Source organism: Moschus berezovskii, chromosome 4 (genome assembly GCF_049115385.1).
Source record: "Moschus berezovskii isolate FMDL1 chromosome 4, NW_MosBer_1.0, whole genome shotgun sequence".
Lineage (NCBI taxonomy): Eukaryota > Metazoa > Chordata > Mammalia > Artiodactyla > Moschidae > Moschus > Moschus berezovskii.
In genome coordinates, this window is record NC_142463.1 from 89,210,902 (window position 1) to 89,231,501 (window position 20,600).

The window sequence follows — 20,600 nt, forward strand, 5'->3', positions numbered from 1 at the left end:
GGCAACCACCCATGTCCTCTGCAGAGGGCTGGTTTCCAGGAATGCCCTTGGTGGCTCTTGCCTGACATAAACCACCTAGGCCCACTACCTTTCCACCAGGGCAAGGAGTGCTGGTCCTCCCATCTTCAGGATAAGCGCTCTGACTCCCCTTGGTCAGCCTCCCCAACCTCCGTTTGGGCCAGGCACTCAGGTAAGTGAAGTCACATCTGTCGATCTTCTTTTGGCTCAGACTGCAGAGTTACTGCTTCTTCTAGGTCTGGCCCTATTGTCACCATTGTCCACAGCAGCAGCAGGCAATTCTGTGAGTCTAGTATGAGGGAAAACCCGTTACTTTGGTTCAGGTGGAATAAAAGAGAGGCTGAACTTCAGTCCCCAGCCAGCTCTCTAGCAGTCTGAACAATAACATGCATGGCAGAGCTGGGGCTGACACACACAGCTCTCGGACAACAGAAATTTTAAAAAATCAAATCCAAAAGACACCTATGCTTTTTTCTTTTTTCAAATAAGCTAACCTAAGTCACATACTTTTGTATTCATGGGATATGGAGTTTTCACCTCTGTTCTAGCTGGCTCTGTCTCTGTTCTCTAAGGAGACAGCTCTGATCCCTGGACGCTGACAACAGTTTGGGCAAACCCACACGATGAAAGCTACTTCAGGCCATATAGCCAAAGAGTCCTGGGTGGGCAGGCATAGCTCCTGGCCCCAGCTGAGAAATAAGAAGAAAAGTGCCAGTCTGTCACCCTTATGGATCAGTCTTGTATTCTGCTCCCCAATCTCTTTGTCCCTTCTGCAACACGAATACTTCTGAGAGGGAAGTCGAGGGGCCTGAAAGAGTAGGCATAGGCGGGGTTTCCTTGGTGGTCCAGTGGTTAAGACTCTGTGTTTTCACTGCAGGGGGCTTGAGTTTGATTCCTACTCAGGGAACTAAGATCCCACAGGCAGGATGGCGTGGCCAGAAAGAAAAAAAGTATTTACACCACCCACCCGAAACTAACAGAACATTGTAAATCAACTATATTTGAATTTAATTTTTTTAATTAAAAAAGAGTGGGCAGAGGAGAGAATCCTAAAATGGAGATTTGCATAAGTGCATCCTTCCAGACACTTCCACAACCTATTTCAAACAGGCAACCTCATGGGGCTGGGCGGTTGGAACATGGGATTCTCTGACTAAGACTTCTGAGGCCCCAGAAGCAAGTATTTCACACTCTTCCCAACCTTTTGTAAACCAGTGGGGAAAACGTTACTTCAAGCCACAACTTCTTTCTTCAGAGTTGACCTGCTGGATCTCTGAGGTGGGAGGAAGAAGGTGGGATGGGAGGAATTTAGGAAAAGGGCCCTGGGAAGTCTTGAATACTCAGCAGAGTGGAGAGGAATCTGACTTCCCAGTCAATCAAAGAGGGAAGGGTGAAGCGGTGGGATGGGAAGGGAGGAACAGGAGGAAGGGGGATGAGACAGGCAATGGACTAGGGAGCTTTGTGGGGTGGTGGGGCTAATGAGAAGTCCCGGGTGACGAGATGGCCAAAATAACTTTTCAGAACATTTCAGAAATGTGACTTTAAATTGTTTGTGGTGTGATGTAACCTCTCCCTCGTGGCCCACAAAACTTCATTAAAAGTACTGCTACATGTTACAGCATTATTTTTGTGGTTGTTTTGGAATAGGGGTGGGGGTTGAAAGGAGAAGGGACTGTTCTCCGCATTTGAATTGACAAGCAGGAACTAAACAAACAGCCACAAAGACCAGAATAGTGACTAAAACTTCAGATGAGGCAGAAAACGAGAGCCAGAGGTAACCTTGAAAATTTCTGTCCCCCCAGTAATTCACAGAAATCGGGGAGAGGGGAGCATTGGACTTTCCACAGGACGTGGAAGTTTGAGCCAATGTCATTTGAATGTCAAAGGACAAGCGACCTCAGCTGACATTGCCTCACCAGCTGGACTAAGCCTTTAGAAACAGAAAACGAATTAACACACATCTGTACTATCCAGGGCCTTGGCACAGGGTTAGTACATAGCCGGGCCCAGTAAAAGCATAGGAATAGTTCATGAGTGCCCTAGTGCTGCCCTGGAAGCTGGCAGAGTGAAACGCTTGGGGGTGGGGGGATGGAGGGGCACGTCAACTTCTCGTCCCCTCCCCCACCCCTTTTCCTCTCCCACCCTCGTACCCATCATTAGCCCTATCCCATCAGCTCCGCGACATGAAGAACTTGTAAACAGGCAAGGCCCAGCGGAGACGGTGGCAGAGGAGGTCACAAAGTGTTGCGCAGAAACCACACCGCTCTGGTTCTGTTCTGTCCACTCTTGCAGGGTCAAAGAGGCAAACGCTGCCTCTTGGGAAGGAGGTTCTGGTTCAAAGAGCCTGGGCATGGGGCAGTGAGCGAGTGGGCTACCTAGGGCGCGGGAAGCTTCCTAGGACTGGCTGTGTTGTGTAAGGCTCTGGTACTCCTTCCCAAGCATCCCTACACCCTTCTGAGGCCTCCCCTGGCATCCCGCAGTCCAAAGGCCCTCCAGCACCGCGGCAACCTTGCAGGAACGGCGCGCTGCTCTCAAGGTAATGGCGCCACCTGGCGGCATACAAGGGCGCGGCTCACCCCTGGAGCTTCCCTTCACCCGAGAGCGAGGAAGAAAAGGCGGCTTCAGCGGCCCAGTCCGGCGTGGTGACGTCATGACAGAGCGCCATTCTCCCCGCCTCTCCCCCCGCCCGCTGGGAGCTGCCAGTACTCGACGTGGCGTCACCGCCCTCTACCCTTACTTTGCGTCCGTGTTTGCGTGCGGCGGAGGTGGCGGCGCGGGCCGGTCGGAGCTCCGCGTTGCTGCTTCTTCTGGTGCTCTTGTCGCCGCTCTCGCTGTCCGGCTGTCTTGGACCGCGGAGCAGAGGAGGCGCGGGCCGCAGCACTTCAGCACCCGACGCGGCTTGGCGCGGGGCCCGGCGGGAGGGTGGGCGAGCGCGTGTCGGAGGGCGCCGCGCGGGCAGGCGGGCGGGCGCCCGTGAGGGAAGGAGGCGGGGGCGGCGGGTCAGCCGCGGGCCCGGCCGGCCGGGGGATGTCGATGCCTGACGCGATGCCGCTGCCCGGTGTCGGGGAGGAGCTGAAGCAGGCCAAGGAGATTGAGGACGCCGAGAAGTACTCCTTCATGGCCACCGTCACCAAGGCGCCCAAGAAGGTGCGGGGGCTCTGGGTGGCGGCGGGGGTCCGGGTTGGGGCCTCGAGGAGGGGGCGCGAGCCAGCCCCGGCCCCGGACTCCAGCTAGTTTGGGACTTCAGGGGCGAGGTTTCAGGGACCCAAGACTACGGACGGGGTGTGAGGGGTGGAGGGTGAGCGGCCCCAGGCCTATCCCAAGCTGGAAAGGCCGACCCTGACCTCACTTTCCTTTGTCCCTCGGCCCAAGTCCTCCGGGATCTTTTCGAAACCCGGTAGGGCCAGGCCTTAAATTTGCGGCTGACTTATTCTAGATGAAGGGCCTCAGAGACGGGAGTGGGAGAGAGGTGAACGGAGTCGGCTGACCCCAGTGACCAGCCCCAGGGGATGAGGGTATACGGGAACTCTCCCCTCAGGTGAGCGGGTAAATCTGATAGTGCTTCTTTGGGAGCAGTGGCCGGCTTATCCAACAACTGCGTGTGATCTTGGAGGCAAGATGGGGAAAAAAAAATGCGTGGATCTAGCTAGGTCTTTTATGCAGGTGAAAAGCATGAGGGCAGCATGAAATTGAAGCCTAATTTTCATCTTCTGTGGTCGTCTGGTTGCTTCGACACATGTAAGAAATTAACATTTGGAGGTTGGTGACAGCAGACACTGTCATGGATACAGGTTGATCGTAGAGTCGTGTGAATAGATCACTTCGGCATCCCTTGAGAAAGGAGCTTGGGTGGGTTGGAGGGGTGGGTGGTAAGGAGCGATTGCTCATTCTTTACTGCACTTACTGAGGCAGAACAAGTTTAGTCTATTATGCTGTGGGTTGAACTCAAAGAACATCCTTCTAATTCTTTTATTTTGGAAGATTAAATGGCAGCCTTTGGAAGTATTAATCTAATCAGCTCTCTGAGTGGTGGAATTGGGATCCTTGGTGCTTTCTGAGTGTTTGCTGCCAACCACATTTTGATTTTCTACATCACTGGCACCAGTTAACGGAGAACAGGAGAACCTTTGCAGAGAGGTGACCTTTCTGAAACCAGTAAGAACCTGGGTAAATATTTCCCTCCTATATAAAGACAGAGTTTCAAGGCTGTCCCCACCTGCAGTGTTTGATGGGATGCACTGCTGGTGTTAAGCTGCACAAAGCAAGATTTGTAGATAGTGACAGTCCTTCAGGCTGTGGGAGAGATGATTTTTTTGTTTGTTCTTTCTTTTAAGGAAGTTAACCTACCACTCCAGAAATCTAATACAGGATTGAAAAGATAGGTCACCACTGTGTGCTGTAGCTCTGTCTTCCCACAAAATTTAGATCTTACCCAACAGAATGCCTTATAAAACCTCGCAGAAGATCCCTTGATTCTAAGAAGTCTGATTAATCTTATTTTTAGTGCTCTCAGTTCAGCTGACTGCTTTCTTGGAGCAGTAACCCTTTGAAATCCGCACTAGGTGGAGACAAAGTGTACATATGCAGAATGTTTAAGGATAGTACTTGTGATGAGTTAGGGAGAAGAATGGGAACGCCCTGGTACCCTCATTCCCTGAACTCTTCCTCTGCCCGTTGCCTTTTGTCGGTCTAGTGGCTTCAGGGATTAGGCCTCTTTATTCTTACTTGCCTTTATTTTAGTAAGGTTTTATTCCTGCAGGTGCCAATAGCAATAACACAAAAGTTTGTATTGTAGACTAAACTCCATAAAGGCAGAGACACGTGTTCACTATTGTATCCATCGTGCCCTAGCCCTGTACCAAGCATATAGTAGGTACGCAAATAGTAATTGCCCATCTGGCTGGCTAACTGGTAATTGAAATGTCCGTATGGCTGCCTACCAGGAATGAATAACTCTTTTTTCCCTTTTTTTCCAAGGAGGAATGTTGCTAATGTGTATCACTGTCAGGCCAAGTACTAATGATTTTAGAGATTCATATTCCATTAGCTGAAAGGAGTGGTCCCTGCCAGGAATGTGGGAAGACCCTGTTGTAAGTTTCCGTTTGCTGGTAAAGGTACCCCTGTGTTTCTTATTAATCTTGCTCTTTCTGAGCTTTGTTGTTTAGTGTTTGCACAGCACTTTCTATTAAAGTACTTTATGATGACTAATTACCCTTCCGCTAGTGATGATAAAAAAGGCCTTTATTTAGTTAATGGGTTCGTTGAGGACTAGTCAAGGTCACATAGCAAGTCCTAAGTAAACTGTTTTTTCATCACTTTAGCTGAACTGGACATTATGACTTAGGTCACTTTTGTACTTCTGCCATGTGGGATAATGTGAGAAGGCATGAGCAAAGTAAGAGAAAAAATTTTATCTTGGCATGTATTGAATGGTGTGGGAAAAGGCCTCTTCAAATAGTGCTGTCCTTTGCCTGTGAGAATTCAGCATGGCTCTAGACCAGCTAATCCTTGGATCATTCTAAGCCTGAGCACCCTTAGGAAATGAGGACATTTCTGGTGCCAGCCAGAGGCTATAGGTTACTTCAGGGTGACCCTAATGGTCTTCAGTCAGATCAGATTCCTGTGTAACTTGTGAAGTTTTATTCACTTTGGGGAAGTTTGGGTGTCCTTCCATTAAATGCATAAATCGCAAGATTCTAAAACTGTAATCACAAGTTACTCATTTTTGTATGCCGTGAGATCTACCACAGTACTATGCAGATAATATGACTGCACAGTCTCCTATTCAGAGCTTGATCTCAGTATCAGAAAGCCAGCTAAATGGGTCCCCCCTTGAGCAAATGAGCTTCTGTGCCTCAATTTCCTTATCTGCCAAATAAGTGCTTTGTGTTTAGAACATGTGCAGATAGGTAAATGTTGGGAGTAAGCAAAAATGATTTTTAAAAAGAAATGTATTAGTATTCTTATACTCTCTGTCTTTAACGAGCATTTGAAATGACTTACAATACAGGACACATACAATATAAATGAGGAATCCAAACTATAGAAAAAAGGTAAAAAATATTGTTAACCCTGAGGGCTAAGACAATTGATGAGACCGACTGATCATCACATGCAACCCTAAGCTTCCCAGGAGGTGGAGAATGAATCAGAATTACAGTCTTGTTAGCAGACATGGGAAATAATCTATACCAATTCCTCAGAGAGGCAACTTCTGCTGACCCTAAGTTCTAAAGGATATTTTCATGTGATAGTATTAATAGCTATAGTATGATTTGTGTGTTAAGTCTTGTTTGCCAGCTGTCACTGGTGATTTCAGATGGAATTGCCAGGAAAATTTGGGAGAGAAAAGGAGACCTTGAGTTGTAAGGTCCATGTCCGTTGTATCACAGCTGAAAAGGATCCTTGTTTAATGTTGGCAGTTATCAGTCAAACCAGACAAGTCAGCCAGGTCTCCATCTTCACTGGGTATTCATCCCTCTTTTTCTGCTACTTTGTATTACAGTGGTAATATTTGTCCTTGGGCCTTTGGAAATTGGGATTGTGTCAAATTGGGTTGTTGGTTTTTTTTAATTTCCCCCCATAATGTAAACCCAAGCTTGTTGATGCAGCCTCCTGAGATAGACATGTTTCTTTGGAAGGCCTGTCAGAATATCTGTACTTTTGAACATATGGAGTGACTCTCTAGAGTGAAACATTAGGCGTTTGACTAGGATCTATACAGTCAAACCTTACCACCAACATAGTAAGAAGAGAAAAAGAACACGACAGAACTACTTTTGCTTGTATGATATTCTTTGTAGGATATATTTGAATAAAGCATATGTGGAACTAATTCATCAGAAGGGTCAGCTGAGACTTAGGAAGCGTACCAGGTAGAGACCCAGTAAGTAATGCTTAGACATTTAACCTATTAGGTGAAATCCAGATGATTTTTTTTTTTAATCAGGGTTTTGTTGTGGCTAATTCTTGGTGCAATTTTGTAAAATTCACACCAGTACTTCTTAGATTCACTGAGAAGTGATTTGATAGATTGGCATTTCCTGTCCTCTCCACATCATTAGTATCTGTTACTTATCTTCAGAATGACCACTGTTTCAGTGCCAGTCTTTAAATAGGAGTCAGAGGTGTAAGAAGATCCTATCTCTTTTAGATTTCTCTACAGATACTGGTTACCTCTCTTTTTCTTATTGGATTCTGTTCAGTTTGTCAGGCACAGTTTTCATACTACTTTGTTGTAAGTTCCTTTAGATTTTCAGCTTGTAACAGAAATCTGTTCATTGTCTACATTCCTTGCTGTCAGTATTATAAATCTGTACCTTTCGTTTCTTGAGGAGGGTGTCCTCTGGCTCCAGTGTGTTACTCAGTATAATATTCTTGTAATATTGTTTGTAAAAGATATTTCGATACATAGAATCATGTCGATCTTTAGTTGCCTGTGACTCCTAAAAGTTTATTCTGCCACCTCAAGTAGTTATAATCTGTAAATAAACACTTTAATGCTCTCTTGAAGCTGTTACTTAAAGGAACTAGCCAGTAAAGGAGAATCATGTATACCTGACTGTTTCTCAAGTTTGGAAATTTGAATATTAAAATTTTATAAAGAAAGGCCACCTTTACACTGGGTATAATAATTCAGAATACATCACATTGAGGTGGGTCAGAAGCACACCCCTCATGTATGAAGAACAATCCATTCATATAGACTAGAATTTTTTTCCTGAAATCCAAGAATCCAAAGTTAAAGACAGATTCTTACCACAAATTTTCCTTCCAACTCTTGTCAGTGCTGTCAGTGTCTTGAACATGGTAAGTATTTAAAAATTCACATTGATTTCTATTCACATGAATTCTGTTCTGATTCCATATTTCCCTTTGTCTCATTTCCCTTTGTCTCATTCAGGTAGTTCTCTTGTGATCCCACTTTGGTTTCGCTGTTACATAAGACCTCTTAATGTCCCCTTTCTGTTTCTAAAACTGTGAGTAGTAGTACAATGTAAGTTAAGCACTTGATTTTTGGAATAAGGTTTGCCTTCAGAATCTGCCACGTTGAAGTTGTGTGACCTTTGGACAACTTGGGTGGCTTATCCTGTTTGAACCTCTATTTTTTTCTTTTGTAATCTGTGAAATGAGAAATAATGACAGTAGTACAGGGTAGTTGAGATTAGCATTTAATAAAGACTAATTAGTGTATTTATTTGTTTCTAACTAGACTGACCATATGTCCTGGTTTGCCTAGTACAATTCTGGCTTATGCTGTTATCCCAGCCTGCTATTCAAAGTGCCTTCTTACACAAAAGTACCCTGCTTTATATGGAATTTCAAAATACTCTCAAAGAGCCAAAACAAAGATGTTTCTATTGGAATATCTTTCAACAGGAAATTTCCCTGACAAAAATGTTATTTTATGTAGAGCTCAGTCCTGTTGAACACTAGACTGTTTGAGTTCCAGGAGGTACATGGACAGTGGGAGAGCTTAGAGCTTGTAATGGAAATGAGGTGGGTTCTACCCGACCACTGCCCCACCTCTTTCCCTGTAACACACAGTGTACCTCGAATATGGGTGTTTGTCAGACATTGGCCTAGCTGAGTCCAGGAGTTTATTTCCTCAACCTGTAATCAATAGTTTGGGAGTCTTCCCAAACTAGAATCCTTGAATCACATGAAACAATTCCAAAGGCTCTTCTGAGCTGTAACCTTAGCTTTTTATATACAGTCACCTTCAGATCCCATCCCTCTATACCCCAGCTCCCTCCAAACCCACTCAGGTTCTGTTTCTCTCTCCTCTAACAGCCTGCTCTTAATTATGTGTAACTGATTTTCTCATGTAGAAATGTGTGGCCTTTACTCCACAGCAATTACAGACCTAGGGTGGCTCACCCTTTGCCTTTGTTGACAGTAATACGGGTTTCATTTTTGTTCCTATCTGTTCAGTTTTTTTAAAACAATTCAGTCAAGTACTTTAATCTCAGAATGTATATAGTGATTAGTACTGCTTAGCAATGTACGTGGGGTTAATCATTTACTACCCAAACAGGACACAAAGTAAAAAAGTGTAATGAACTGCTGGTAGAAGGTAGTATCTGTGATGTTGGGTAGAGATTGAGAAGGGACTGTGACAGAACCACAGATCTTGGACTGCAAAGCTTGTTTCTGCTTTCTTGTCTTAAAAACCCCAATGCCTCAGCTAATGTGCCTCTGTACTTCATTTCTCGGGCTTAATGGGCTTAAAGTGTTCTCCTTTGCCAGCCCAAACCCGTTCAGTTCTTTTAAAATGGGCACCCTGTTCTTAGTTGTGTGCTAGCAGGGAGGCTTAAACAGGAAGGGTTTGGGACTGCTCACTGTTCCATGCTGTTCATCTTGGACCTGCCTCAAGTTTAGTTCTTTACAATCTGAAGAACTGCCCAGCTCAAGCAAGCCCTGATATTTCCGTGTTTGTCTCTTCTTTCCTAAACCTGTGTGTGTGCAATGGCATTAGTGGGATCCACTGTGCCTGTGTGCTCAAGGTACCAAGGGACGTGCTCACTTGCTGGTCTGCGGTGTGCACAGCTCTGAGCTCTGGTGAGTAGCAGAATGAAGGGGCTGAAGGCCTGGAGTGGATGAGTGTAACCATGTTTCATTCGTTTTGTCCTCCCTAATGAAGCTATTCACATCTCCGAGCTTTGAACAGTGTTAGGATTTTGGAAGTTCTGTTTTTCATAAATGGCTCCACCTCTTTTAGTACTTTTTAATTGTATTAAGGTGAACCTTTGGAGTATAGATTTCCATGGGCATAATGGAAATCACTGTGTCCCTTTACCCCAGGACTGGCTTGACTGCTAGTCAAAGTTTTGGGGCTATGACCTATTCCTATTACAGTTTGAGGATCCTAAAGTCAGAAAAGAGACCTTTCAGGAAAAGTTAAGAGGACCAATTCTTCTCCATCTTCTTTGACCACGTTGCACTGTTTCCTTACTCAGAGGCTTTAAGGGAAACCTTTTGGTGCTCTTATGACGGTTAGCTTTATTTTGGGCGTGTAGAAAAGAGCTCTTTGCTTTGAATTCTCAAAATGCAGCATCCTGTGTCTAACTTCAAAAGAGAGATCAATTAGTAGACAAATCTGTGTGAAAGCTAAATAGTCTTTTGCCAGTTTGAGGGAATGCTCAAACTAGTGAAGTAGTCACTGGATTAGAGACTCTAGAACAGTGATTCCTATCTTTTGAGTCATGGATCCCTTTTAAAATCTTATAAAAATCACTGTTCTTTCCTCAGCAAAATTCCAGAGCACAAAAACTTACTTATGCTTTCAGAGAAGTTATGGGACTCCCTGAAACTCATCTCTGGATCCTGGCTTTAAAAACCTTGATTCAGAAGGACAGGGCTCTAAGCCATGGTATCTTTCTCCCTTACAGATTCAGAAACAGCTGAGATTAAATTTCCAGGCTTGCAGTTTGTCCTTGGAACAAAGCTGAGGTTGTTCGTGTTCTTTTCACCCCCCTCTTTGGGATGCTCCTCAGCTTCCTAAGAGACTCATTATCAATGCCTTGAGGGTTCAACTCAGGAACTTGTGCACACTGAAACCAGCATTTCAGTAACTTTGGGGGTTTTTGTACCTTCTCAGCCCCATTGCCCTCAAATGAACTTTTGATACCCTAAGAATTCTAGAGTTCATTCCATGGCAGTATTTAGAATAAGGGGTTCACATCTTTAGGCTGAGTATCAAAACTCAATAAAGTAATTTGCGCCACTGGGTATCTCAGAAGTAGGTTTGATTTCAGTGTAGTACTTTTCAGACTGTTTTCAGTACTGACTTGATATCTGAACCTTACTTTTCATTTGATTTCTTTAGACCAACTCTATCAAGGACAAGGGCCATATCCCATACATATGTATAGTATGAAGGGCTGGGCTCCCTACAGTGTCAGTAATTGTTTACTGAGTAAAATATTGTGAGATGATTGTCCCTAGGAGAAAGTGGGTTGGACTCTCTTGGTGACTTTGGCTTACTTTCCCCTTCAGCTGGCCAGTGTTGTTTTTCTTGAACCCCTCTAATGTGAAAGATAATGGAGTATCAAGAACTGCAGGTAAGAAATTGATGGGAATTATTGGCAGCTTAGTAAATCCCTTTGTGATGCCAGAAATAGGTAAGAGAATCTTTGGAGCTAAGATGATGAGAACCACAAGACAGTAGGCTAGAAACTTAGAGGTGTCCTTAGACATAATGGGAAAGGTAATTTGAATTTCCCACCAAGTTTTGACCACTTAACATTAGAAACATTGCCCACAGAATACCAGTTGAAACTTGATTTAAGCTTACTCTTAGGGTGCTTGAGATTTGGGGGCCAATAATGAGTTGAACAATTTCATTTTGGAGTCTGTATTGGAATCCTAAAAGTAATAAACATAAGCTCTGTCTGGCAGTGCTGAGTAAACTTGTGATTCTTCTCACTCTGCAATACTGACTGCCCTTTCTGCACCAAAGGCTGAGCTCTGTGCTCAAAAGCTATATGTGCCCTTGTTTTTGAAACACCTTCCTCAAAGTCAGTCTTCAGGGAGCTGGGCTAGTGCTTGCTGTAATGAAGAACTTGGACTCTGGTTGGCACTGAAAATTCTGTGTAGGTTGTTTTTCTATAGTAGGTAACCCAGGCAGGATTCAGGGGAATGGAAGACCTCCAGAATTTTTCAGCTTTGAAAGTAGAAATCTGCTTTGTAGAGGTGGCAGATGTTCACTTGTTCTGGTAACTAATTCAGTTTCCTATGGGTGGCCAGGTGGTATCCAGCCTCCAATATAGTACTTGTTTCTAGTGTCCAGAGCACCAGACTTCTTTGCAAGCAAGACATGAAGATTCTCAATGTTCAGCTCTTATGGAGAGTAGCCCAGCTGGCTTGTCATACTGAACTAGATGAATTGTGAATGTTAATTATACTGATCAATACAGTGACCTTGGTAACAGGCTTGTAGCTGCTGTAGAATCTGTTTACTTCGGGTTTGTAAAAGAAAGAGACCAAGCTGGTTGGGAACATGGTGTTCTAAGTGTAAGTCCAAGCAAGATGCATACTGGACAGACTGACCCTATCACACCCCTTCCCCGGAATTTCCCAGAGGGAAGCATTACTCTGGTGATGGTTTCTGTTCTTTTTTGTCAGATCAGAATGATCAAGGTTGGCAGAGGCTTGGTATTCAGTGTGGTGGGGTAAAGGGTGTTTACAAATCATGAAGGTTAAAGAGAACACCCATGTTGAGGGGCGCCTCCTTTCTCTACCTTGTTTGTAATTAGCAGTGGAGAGTTGATGGGATTAATTTCAACCTTTACTTTCAGGAGAAGGAACCTCTCCTATTTGGAGAGTAGAGGGTTCAGAATTCTGCACATTCTTTTCTGACTCCACAGGGAGGGGATTAGCTGACCACTGGGCATGCTTGGAATGAGAATACCTTGCCAATTTTTACTAAATTTGGACCAACCCATTGTAAAAATATAGTCTCTTCCTTAGACAGGCTCTTTGTCATGTTCTGCTAAACCTCTGTGGATCCATCTAATGGACTGTCCACAGCTGACAGATGGAGTTGGTATTAAAAGCAGATTTTCTACTTCCTTGGCCTTATTTATTTCTGAAGAATACTGTCTAACTCGTTTGTTCCCTGTGTTCCTTGAGTCACTTTATCAAGAGCCTGGCAAACTCCATGTGCCTGTGTTTGCTTTTTCAGATCCTGCTTAGATTGTCTCAGATCAGTCCTCCTTATGCAGTAGGAAGGAATAAAAGGTATCAGTCACCTAGGGAGGTTATCTTTTTTTCCCCAAAAAATATTATTACCTATTCATTACTGGAGCCTTAGCCTAAACCTACTTAATCAGAATGGGGAGGGGGTGTGAAAGTAAGGGGCAAGTGGAGAATGGGATGGGATGTGAATTTTGGTACAGCTTCCTCAGTTAAACTTGAGAGATCCCAGACTTAGAACACTCTTTTAGATTATCTAGCAAGGCTAGTCAAAATTTTGAGATCTGATATTTGGATGGTAATGCAGCTACCACCCATCTTGGATGACTTTGATCTTGAGAGAAATCTTGTGCCCCATGTGAGAGGTCCTAAAAACAGCTTCTACTTGCTCTTCTTTTCCAAGGTGTATGGAGTAAGCCATAACCAGAAATCGTGCCACCCTGTCAGCTCAAGGTGGAGGACCTCCTGTGTCCCCAGACCTGTGCCGGTCACTTAGGTCACACCAGTGAACCAGACAAGCATCCCCGTCTGTCCTGTGGCGTTTACATTCTTCTGAGGTTATTACTTGGGTCACATGAGTCTGGGGTAGTGGTTCTAACAATTTGGAGTTTAGGGCCCTATCAGAGCTATGCTTATCTTCCAGAAAAATTACATATATATAACAGTTTGCATATAAGGGGAAGTTGGCAGCCTGAAGCCCATCCATGGACCCCAGGCTAAAAACCTAGAAAACTTGCCTGGAATTGAGAAAGTCGTGATCGGGATAAAGCAAGGCCAGGAGTCTGGGTGTTTGGACATTTTTTTCTCCTAACAAGACTGGGTTGTGGTTTCTTCCATCTATAAAGCCAAGGCAATTTGCCAAGAATTCAAGGGTGCCTCTAGAAAAAGTATAAGGAATGGTAGAACTCCACAAAACCAATAGCATTTCTTTAGTCTGTGTTGTCTTTGAAATGCAAAGAATGATTTTGACTATCCATCTGCATTCCCACCTCTAGCTTCTGGTTGGCAGAGCTTCCTGCACTCAATAGATTAAAAATCAGGTCAGAATATAAGATTTCCTTAACATGGTTATTTATATTGTGAATTCCTGGACTGAGGGTGATAGTAAAATTATACAAGAGGACATTTTCGTGAAATTCTGGCTTCAAAACTTAGAAAAATCACAGGAGTTGATTGAAGGGCTGAGGCAATAGCCAAAGAGTAAAGATTGGAGGTGATGGAATTCCAATTGAGCTATTTCAAATCCTGAAAGATGATGCTGTGAAAGTGCTGCACCCAATATGCCAGCAAATTTGGAAAACTCAGCAATGGCCACAGGACTGGAAAAGATCAGTCTTGATTCCAATCCCAAAGAAAGGCAATGCCGAAGAATGCTCAAACTACCGCACAATTGCACTCATCTCACACGCTAGTAAAGTCATGCTCAAAATTCTCCAAGCTAGGCTTCAGCAATATGTGAATCGTGAACTTCCAGATGTTCAAGCAGGTTTTAGAAAAGGTAGAGGCACTAGAGATCAAATTGCCAACATCCGCTGGATTATGGAGAAAGCAAGAGAGTTCCAGAAAAACATCTATTTCTGCTTCATTGACTATGCCAAGGCCTTTGACTGCGTGGATCACAATAAACTGTGGAACATTCTGAAAGAGATGGGAATCCCAGGCCACCTGACTTGCCTCTTGAGAAACCTGTATGCAAGTCAGGAAGCAACAGTTAGAACTGGACATGGAACAACAGACTGGTTCCAAATAGGAAAAGGAGTACGTCAAGGTTGTATATTGTCACCCTGCTTATTTAACTTATATGCAGAGTACATCATGAGGAACGCTGGGCTGGAAGAAGCACAAGCTGGAATCAAGATTGCTGGGAGAAATATCAATAACCTCAGATATGCAGATGACACCACCCTTATGGCAGAAAGTGAAGAGGAACTCAAAGGCCTCTTGATGAAAGTGAAAGAGGAGAGTGAAAAGGTTGGCTTGAAGCTCAACATTCAGAAAACGAAGATCATGACATCTGGTCCCATCACTTCATGGGAAATAGATGGAAAAACAGTGGAGACAGTGTCAGACTTTATTTTTTTGGGCTCCAAAATCACTGCGGATGCTGATTGCAGCCATGAAATTAAAAGACGCTTACTCCGTGGAAGGAAAGTTATGACCAGCCTAGGTAGCATATTAAAGAGCAGAGACATTACTTTGCCAACAAAGGTCCGTCTAGTCAAGGCTATGGTTTTTCCCGTGGTCATGTTTTTTCCCGTGGTCATGTATGGATGTGAGAGTTGGACTGTGAAGAAAGCTGATCGCCGAAGAATTGATGCTTTTGAACTGTGGTGCTGGAGAAGACTCTTGAGAGTCCCTTGGACTGCAAGGAGATCCAACCAGTCCATTCTAAGGGAGATCAATCCTGGGTGTTCATTGGAAGGACTGATGCTAAAGCTGAAACTGCAATACTTTGGCCACCTCATGCAACGAGTTGACTCACTGGAAAAGACTCTGATGCTGGGAGGGATTGGGGGTAGGAGGAGACGGGGACGACAGAGAATAAGGTGGCTGGATGGCATCACCGACTCTGTGGACATGAGTTTGAGTGAACTCCGGGAGTTGGTGATGGACAGGGAGGCCTGGCGTGCTGTGGTTCATGGGGTCGCTAAGAGTCGGACACGACTGAGCGACTGAACTGAACTGAACTGAACTGAAAGATTGGAGAAATATGGTAGAAGAAAAAGGAGGGCACAGCTCAGAAAGACAGTTAACTAAGCTGGTAAGCCAGGTAGCCGGCAGAGCAGCTTCCTCCTTAAGCCAAAGTGAATGGATTTGAGACTCAGACAAAAGATTATTCCGTTTTAGCCCTCAAGGGGCCTGTCACTATTGCTTTATTTATCAAATAGAACTCAGGATGAAAAGGGAAGGGCAGATAAGGTTTGGCTTTATTGATACAAGTATTAACATGTCTATCCCTAGAAAAGTTGGTGTTTGACTTGCATGAATGGCCAAACGATTGCCCAGCGTTAGGACAATGTATACCATACTACAGAAATGTGAATGAAATTTCATTTGGGCTATAGGAGAAAGAATTACATAAAAAAGACACAGCCAGATTTAGAGACTGGAGCACAATGCACTGCAGAACCCTATGCCAATTCTCCCTTTACTGCCCCGAAATCTAACCTTCAGTATAACCACAGGCCAAGACCTCTTTAAGGTGGTCTTTACAGGGATATTGTTTCTAAGGGAAACTTTCTAGACCCACATTGAGGGATTACTGAATAAGTGCTGTATTCAAGGCCGTTCACGCCAAACTTCTGTAAATTCGGAGAACAGAGATCGCAGTCCTTCCCAGAGGAGCCAGGAGTCTCTGGATAGTTCCAGTTGTAACTGCTCTAGCATATGGAGAAACAGTTCTGCTGTGTAACCTTACAGCCTGCTCTTTAACATAAAAGACATCTCATTGTTTGTTTAATGATGCATTGAAGCCAAAGCTACCTAATCTAGTGGAATATAATCATACCACCAATTATCTTTGTTTTCTATTTTTAAAGAAACCCTTTAAAATTATCAAAGGAATTTCAGACCTCACTTCCTGCATCTGTTTAGATTTGTTTTGAGGTTCTATTCAGCTTACGAAGCTTTATAGTTAAAACCTGCTCTTAAGTTTTTGGAAAAATTCTGTTCTTAAAAACCATATAGCCAAAATTTTTTTATTGATTCATTAAATGAGTACTTTAAATAATGTCTACCATGGATATGAAACCAAGATCCAACAATCACATATCATATCATGTAAGTCTAGAATACTTACAGAGTTAGAGAAGTCGTACCAGAAAATGGGAAAGCATCAATGACGAAATGTGTTTTTATTTAAAATTTTTACTGGGAGGTCCCCAAACTTATTATAGCTCATTTTGAATTGGGAAAATGCAACCTCACTTGGTCTTTCAGACATTTTACAAAGTACAAGGTGAGTTGAGGTGGGTGGTGTTTGAGTGGTATGCCACAGTTGAGAAAAGAACCTAGTAGACTGTTCTCAATTTTAGGATGTGTGCTCTAACTACGCTAAGTGTTGGTCTGTGAAAGAAAAGTCCTCCCGTCACTATTCTACACAGGATAAGTATTAACACTGATAAAATACAAATTTAAGGTATATTCTCTTTTGCATGTTTCAAAGCACGATCATATCTTATGAAAATAGCCAGCAGTTTTCCAAAATGACACCCCAAAAATTATTATTCAGTTTTAACCATACCAAATTGAAAATCTCCTTGTATAAATAAATACAGGTGGAGTTTTAAAATTGCCTTTGATTCTGATGGTAAACTCTGGGGTCATTTCTTTCATCCTAGTAAAGTGTCAGGATTGTACATTCTCCTCCTCCCCACTCCATCCCCAAAAGACAGTTGGAAGTATATATCAGAGTGGAGCTTTTTGCTTCCACAATGTTTGGGCTTAATTTGTCTCCTCACCCTTTCCAAGTCTAAAGAATGGTATTTCTCAATGGCAATTCATGGACAACTTTAAAATATTTTCTTTGCATTGTTTCACTTGTCCAAAATCAGTCTGAATTTTGGAACTGAAAGTTCTTTTCCCATCCCAAAGCTTACCATGTTCAGAAAGCTTACCATGTTCAGAAAGCAGTAGTGCAGTAGTGGAGTGTTCTGTAAACTAACCCTTTGAAAATAAAGGGAAAGATGCTGCTTCCCCTAGACTATTCCAAAAGAAGGATAATAGTACCATTTTTGGAGGGTTTTTTGGGGGGCGGGGGGGTTGGTTGGTTTGTTGTCTTTTACTCTTTGAGTTTTTGTTCTTGTTTTAATGTTAATGTTGGTAGCAGATTGCCTTGACCAAGGCACTTAACCACCATCCCTGTTCTGTTTTGTCATCTGTAAAGGGTAGGTCCAACAGTCAAAGGATTCCAAAATGTTTTGAAAATACAGATCCTCTATAAGAAAAATCTTAGTCACATGCCACTAATTTTGAAGCAGGTGCTTAAACTAGAAAGGCATAGAAATCCTGGCATTCAGAACCTTGGTTTTCACAATACTATTAAGTGTGAATTTCAAACTTCTAATGAGTTTTACGTAAGAATTCTAATTGAGTGCTCTCAGGTGGTTTTACTTGTTCTTTGTATGTCAAGATTTAAACAAAAATGATGTGAAAAGACATTTAGATTAATGTTATTCTAGCAGTGTTACTGGTAAAATTTGCTGAATAACTTCCTATGCAAAAGTTGATTTTGACTTTTCATTTACTATACAGCCTAAAGCAGGAGACCTTTATCCTTGTGCATCTGTCCGCTTTAGTCATTAGAAAATGGCTAGTCAGGAAGTCATAGATCAGGAAAACCCAGACTTTGTCGTCTGGTCTGGGAGGCAGAGAGTGGAGGGGGATTGTACTGTATTCATTCTGGAGCAACAGGTATCTCTCATGTTTCAGTAGCTCCAAAGAAGTTGCAGCCGACAGTTTCTTTCAGCCAGCTTGTTTCTTATAGGCTATCTAAGGTCATGATTTTAAGCTGAGATTTTTAACTAAAATTGAACATAAACACCTCAAGTTAGAAAGTCAAGAAAGACAGCAAATACTGCCTCTCTACAATTAAAAATACAGTTTTGTTTTTAATGTGACTGATTATCTTTGATAGATTCTTGTCCATGTATTAATGTCTCTACTCTCCCTCTAGAAGCTTAATATTACGTATTTTATTTTTAAGAGCTGGGAAACTTAAGCTTGTGCTGCTTTATCTTTAAAGTGGTTTCACCTTGTGCATTGAACTTGAAAATATCCAGTCTAACTACTGAATGGATTCTGAAAGGTTCCATTGACCCCACTCATCTTTGGAAACAATACCTGTTACCACATAGTATTTAATGTTAGGCCTTTAAAGTCAGATTATGTTATTTAATATTGAATTTTGATGGCTTTTTCCTCCCTTGATGGAAAGCAGTAGATGATGACTAAAAAAAAGTCTTATTAACCTTTGTTGAGTATTAGTCTAGGGTTCTGGAAACTGATCCTTTTTAGACTCAGCTGCTACTTATTTGGAGTTACTTGTATTCTTCTGCCATATCATAGGTGGGATTCACTCACTCAGATGAATATGTGAAGAGAATTTGTTTAAGTTTCTAAGATGCCATTGACTTTCAACTTTATTTAAGCTAGCCTTCCAAATCAAGGAAGGAAGAATTAATCTCGTTCCAACTTGATAGGCTAAGAAATTACACAGATGACATTTATTCAGTCTATGTGGCTTTCCTTCCAAAATGCCACAGACTCCGTCTTCCTTCTAGAACTGTCCACTGATTACTTGCTTTCGGTGTTAACTTTTTTTTCTCATAGCGATTTGTTTGAAGAATACAGATTTGCCTAATTTGTAAGCAGTTGACAAGTTTTCATCTTAAAGAACATTCCAGCATATTTTGCAGTAAGGTTCGCCAGTTTAACATCTTGTACGTGCGTGTACGTGCTCAGTTGTGTCCAACTCTTGCAACCCCGTGGACTGTAGCCCACCAGGCTCCTCTGTCCCTGAGATTTTTCCCAACAAGAGTACTTGCTTGGGTTGCCATTTCCTCCTCCAAGGATCTTCCCAACCCAAAGACTGAACCCACAACTCCTGCATTGCAGGCAGAATCTTTACCACTTGAGCCATCAGGGAAGCCCCTAACATCTTGTGACCTTCCCTTAAAATCAGTATTGGCACCAAAGAGCAATGATGATTTTTGAGTACAACATAATAAGGTTTGTTTATGTCACCAGACTTGGTTTTTCCCAGCATTCAAGAATTGTTGATTCTTGTACTCTATGAACCAATACAAATGATTTCTAAGTGAAAGAAAAAAAGGTGCAGAATATTTGAGCATGCTACCTTTTCAGAAAATGTAGAAAAAAAGAGAAAGTAAGAATATAAATTCATATTTGCTTTCCCCACCTCAAAAATGAACATAAGAAGTATAAACCAGAAACTAATAGAGGCGAGTGAAACAGAGTTGGGGGGATAAGAATGAAAATGAGACTTCCTTGAGTATATCTTTTAAATTTGAGATGTACTTCATATGTCAAAAATAAAATTAGAGAAGACAAGGGAAACCTTAAAATTGTGTATAAACAGACAAATGAACCTAACTACGTATCTGGAAGATTACATAGTCACCTAGAAAAAAAGTACTTCCTTATGCAATACTCTTTGTGAAATATATTCCTTTTTTTTATGAAATATATCCTAAGGACAATAAGAATTTCAATGAAATAGTGACACTTCACTGCAAAGATTATTGTTAATAATAATATTAGTCTTGTAATTTTGAAATTATGTGCATTATAGGCTAAAGCAAATAAGTAAATATGTTATTGCTATTCGAAGTCAGGATTGTCACCAAAGAGAAAAGATATAAATAGGAAAATTAGAAGTTTAAAAAATGAGTGTTAAATTTGAAATAGAAGTATTGGTATGAATTCATGAGTAAAACCAAAAGATTAATTTCTCTCTTTACTGCAGGAACCTAGAAGCACTGACACCTCTCATAGCAATGGGCAGAGCTTGTAACCAGATTTTAGTTTCTAAATACCTTTTCCCTCTGAAAGATGTGAGGGCTTATTGGAGAAATGACTGATTCTAGATTGGAAGCAGAGAAAGAACAGGATAAGCCTGATTCTTATGTCAGAAAGAGAGGAGTCATTTAAAGGCGATCATGTCAGAAGAAAAGTCATTTTAAAGGAAGTTCCCACTGGCCCAGTTTGGGACAATTGGAGCGTTCAGTGCACTCATGCAATTGAGTGTAACATAGATAAATAAAAATACGGATGACAAGTTAAAAAAAAGAAAAACTTCTCTTTGCAAAAGAATGCCAGCAAATATATGTGGAAGGAATGACAGAAATCACAGTTCTATAACCCCC

At 42.5% G+C, this 20,600-nt stretch overlaps 1 protein-coding gene across 1 annotated transcript in view; it reads left to right on the forward strand.

Annotated features, from left to right (window-relative positions):
• The first annotated feature begins 2,755 nt into the window (after nt 1-2,755).
• Nucleotides 2,756-20,600, forward strand: part of AHCYL1 (adenosylhomocysteinase like 1) — a 38,614-nt gene continuing 20,769 nt past the window's right edge. Inside the window, 1 exon segment of the mRNA XM_088835557.1 lies at nt 2,756-3,165. Coding sequence (XP_088691683.1) covers nt 3,046-3,165 — 120 coding nt within the window. The 5' untranslated portion in view covers nt 2,756-3,045.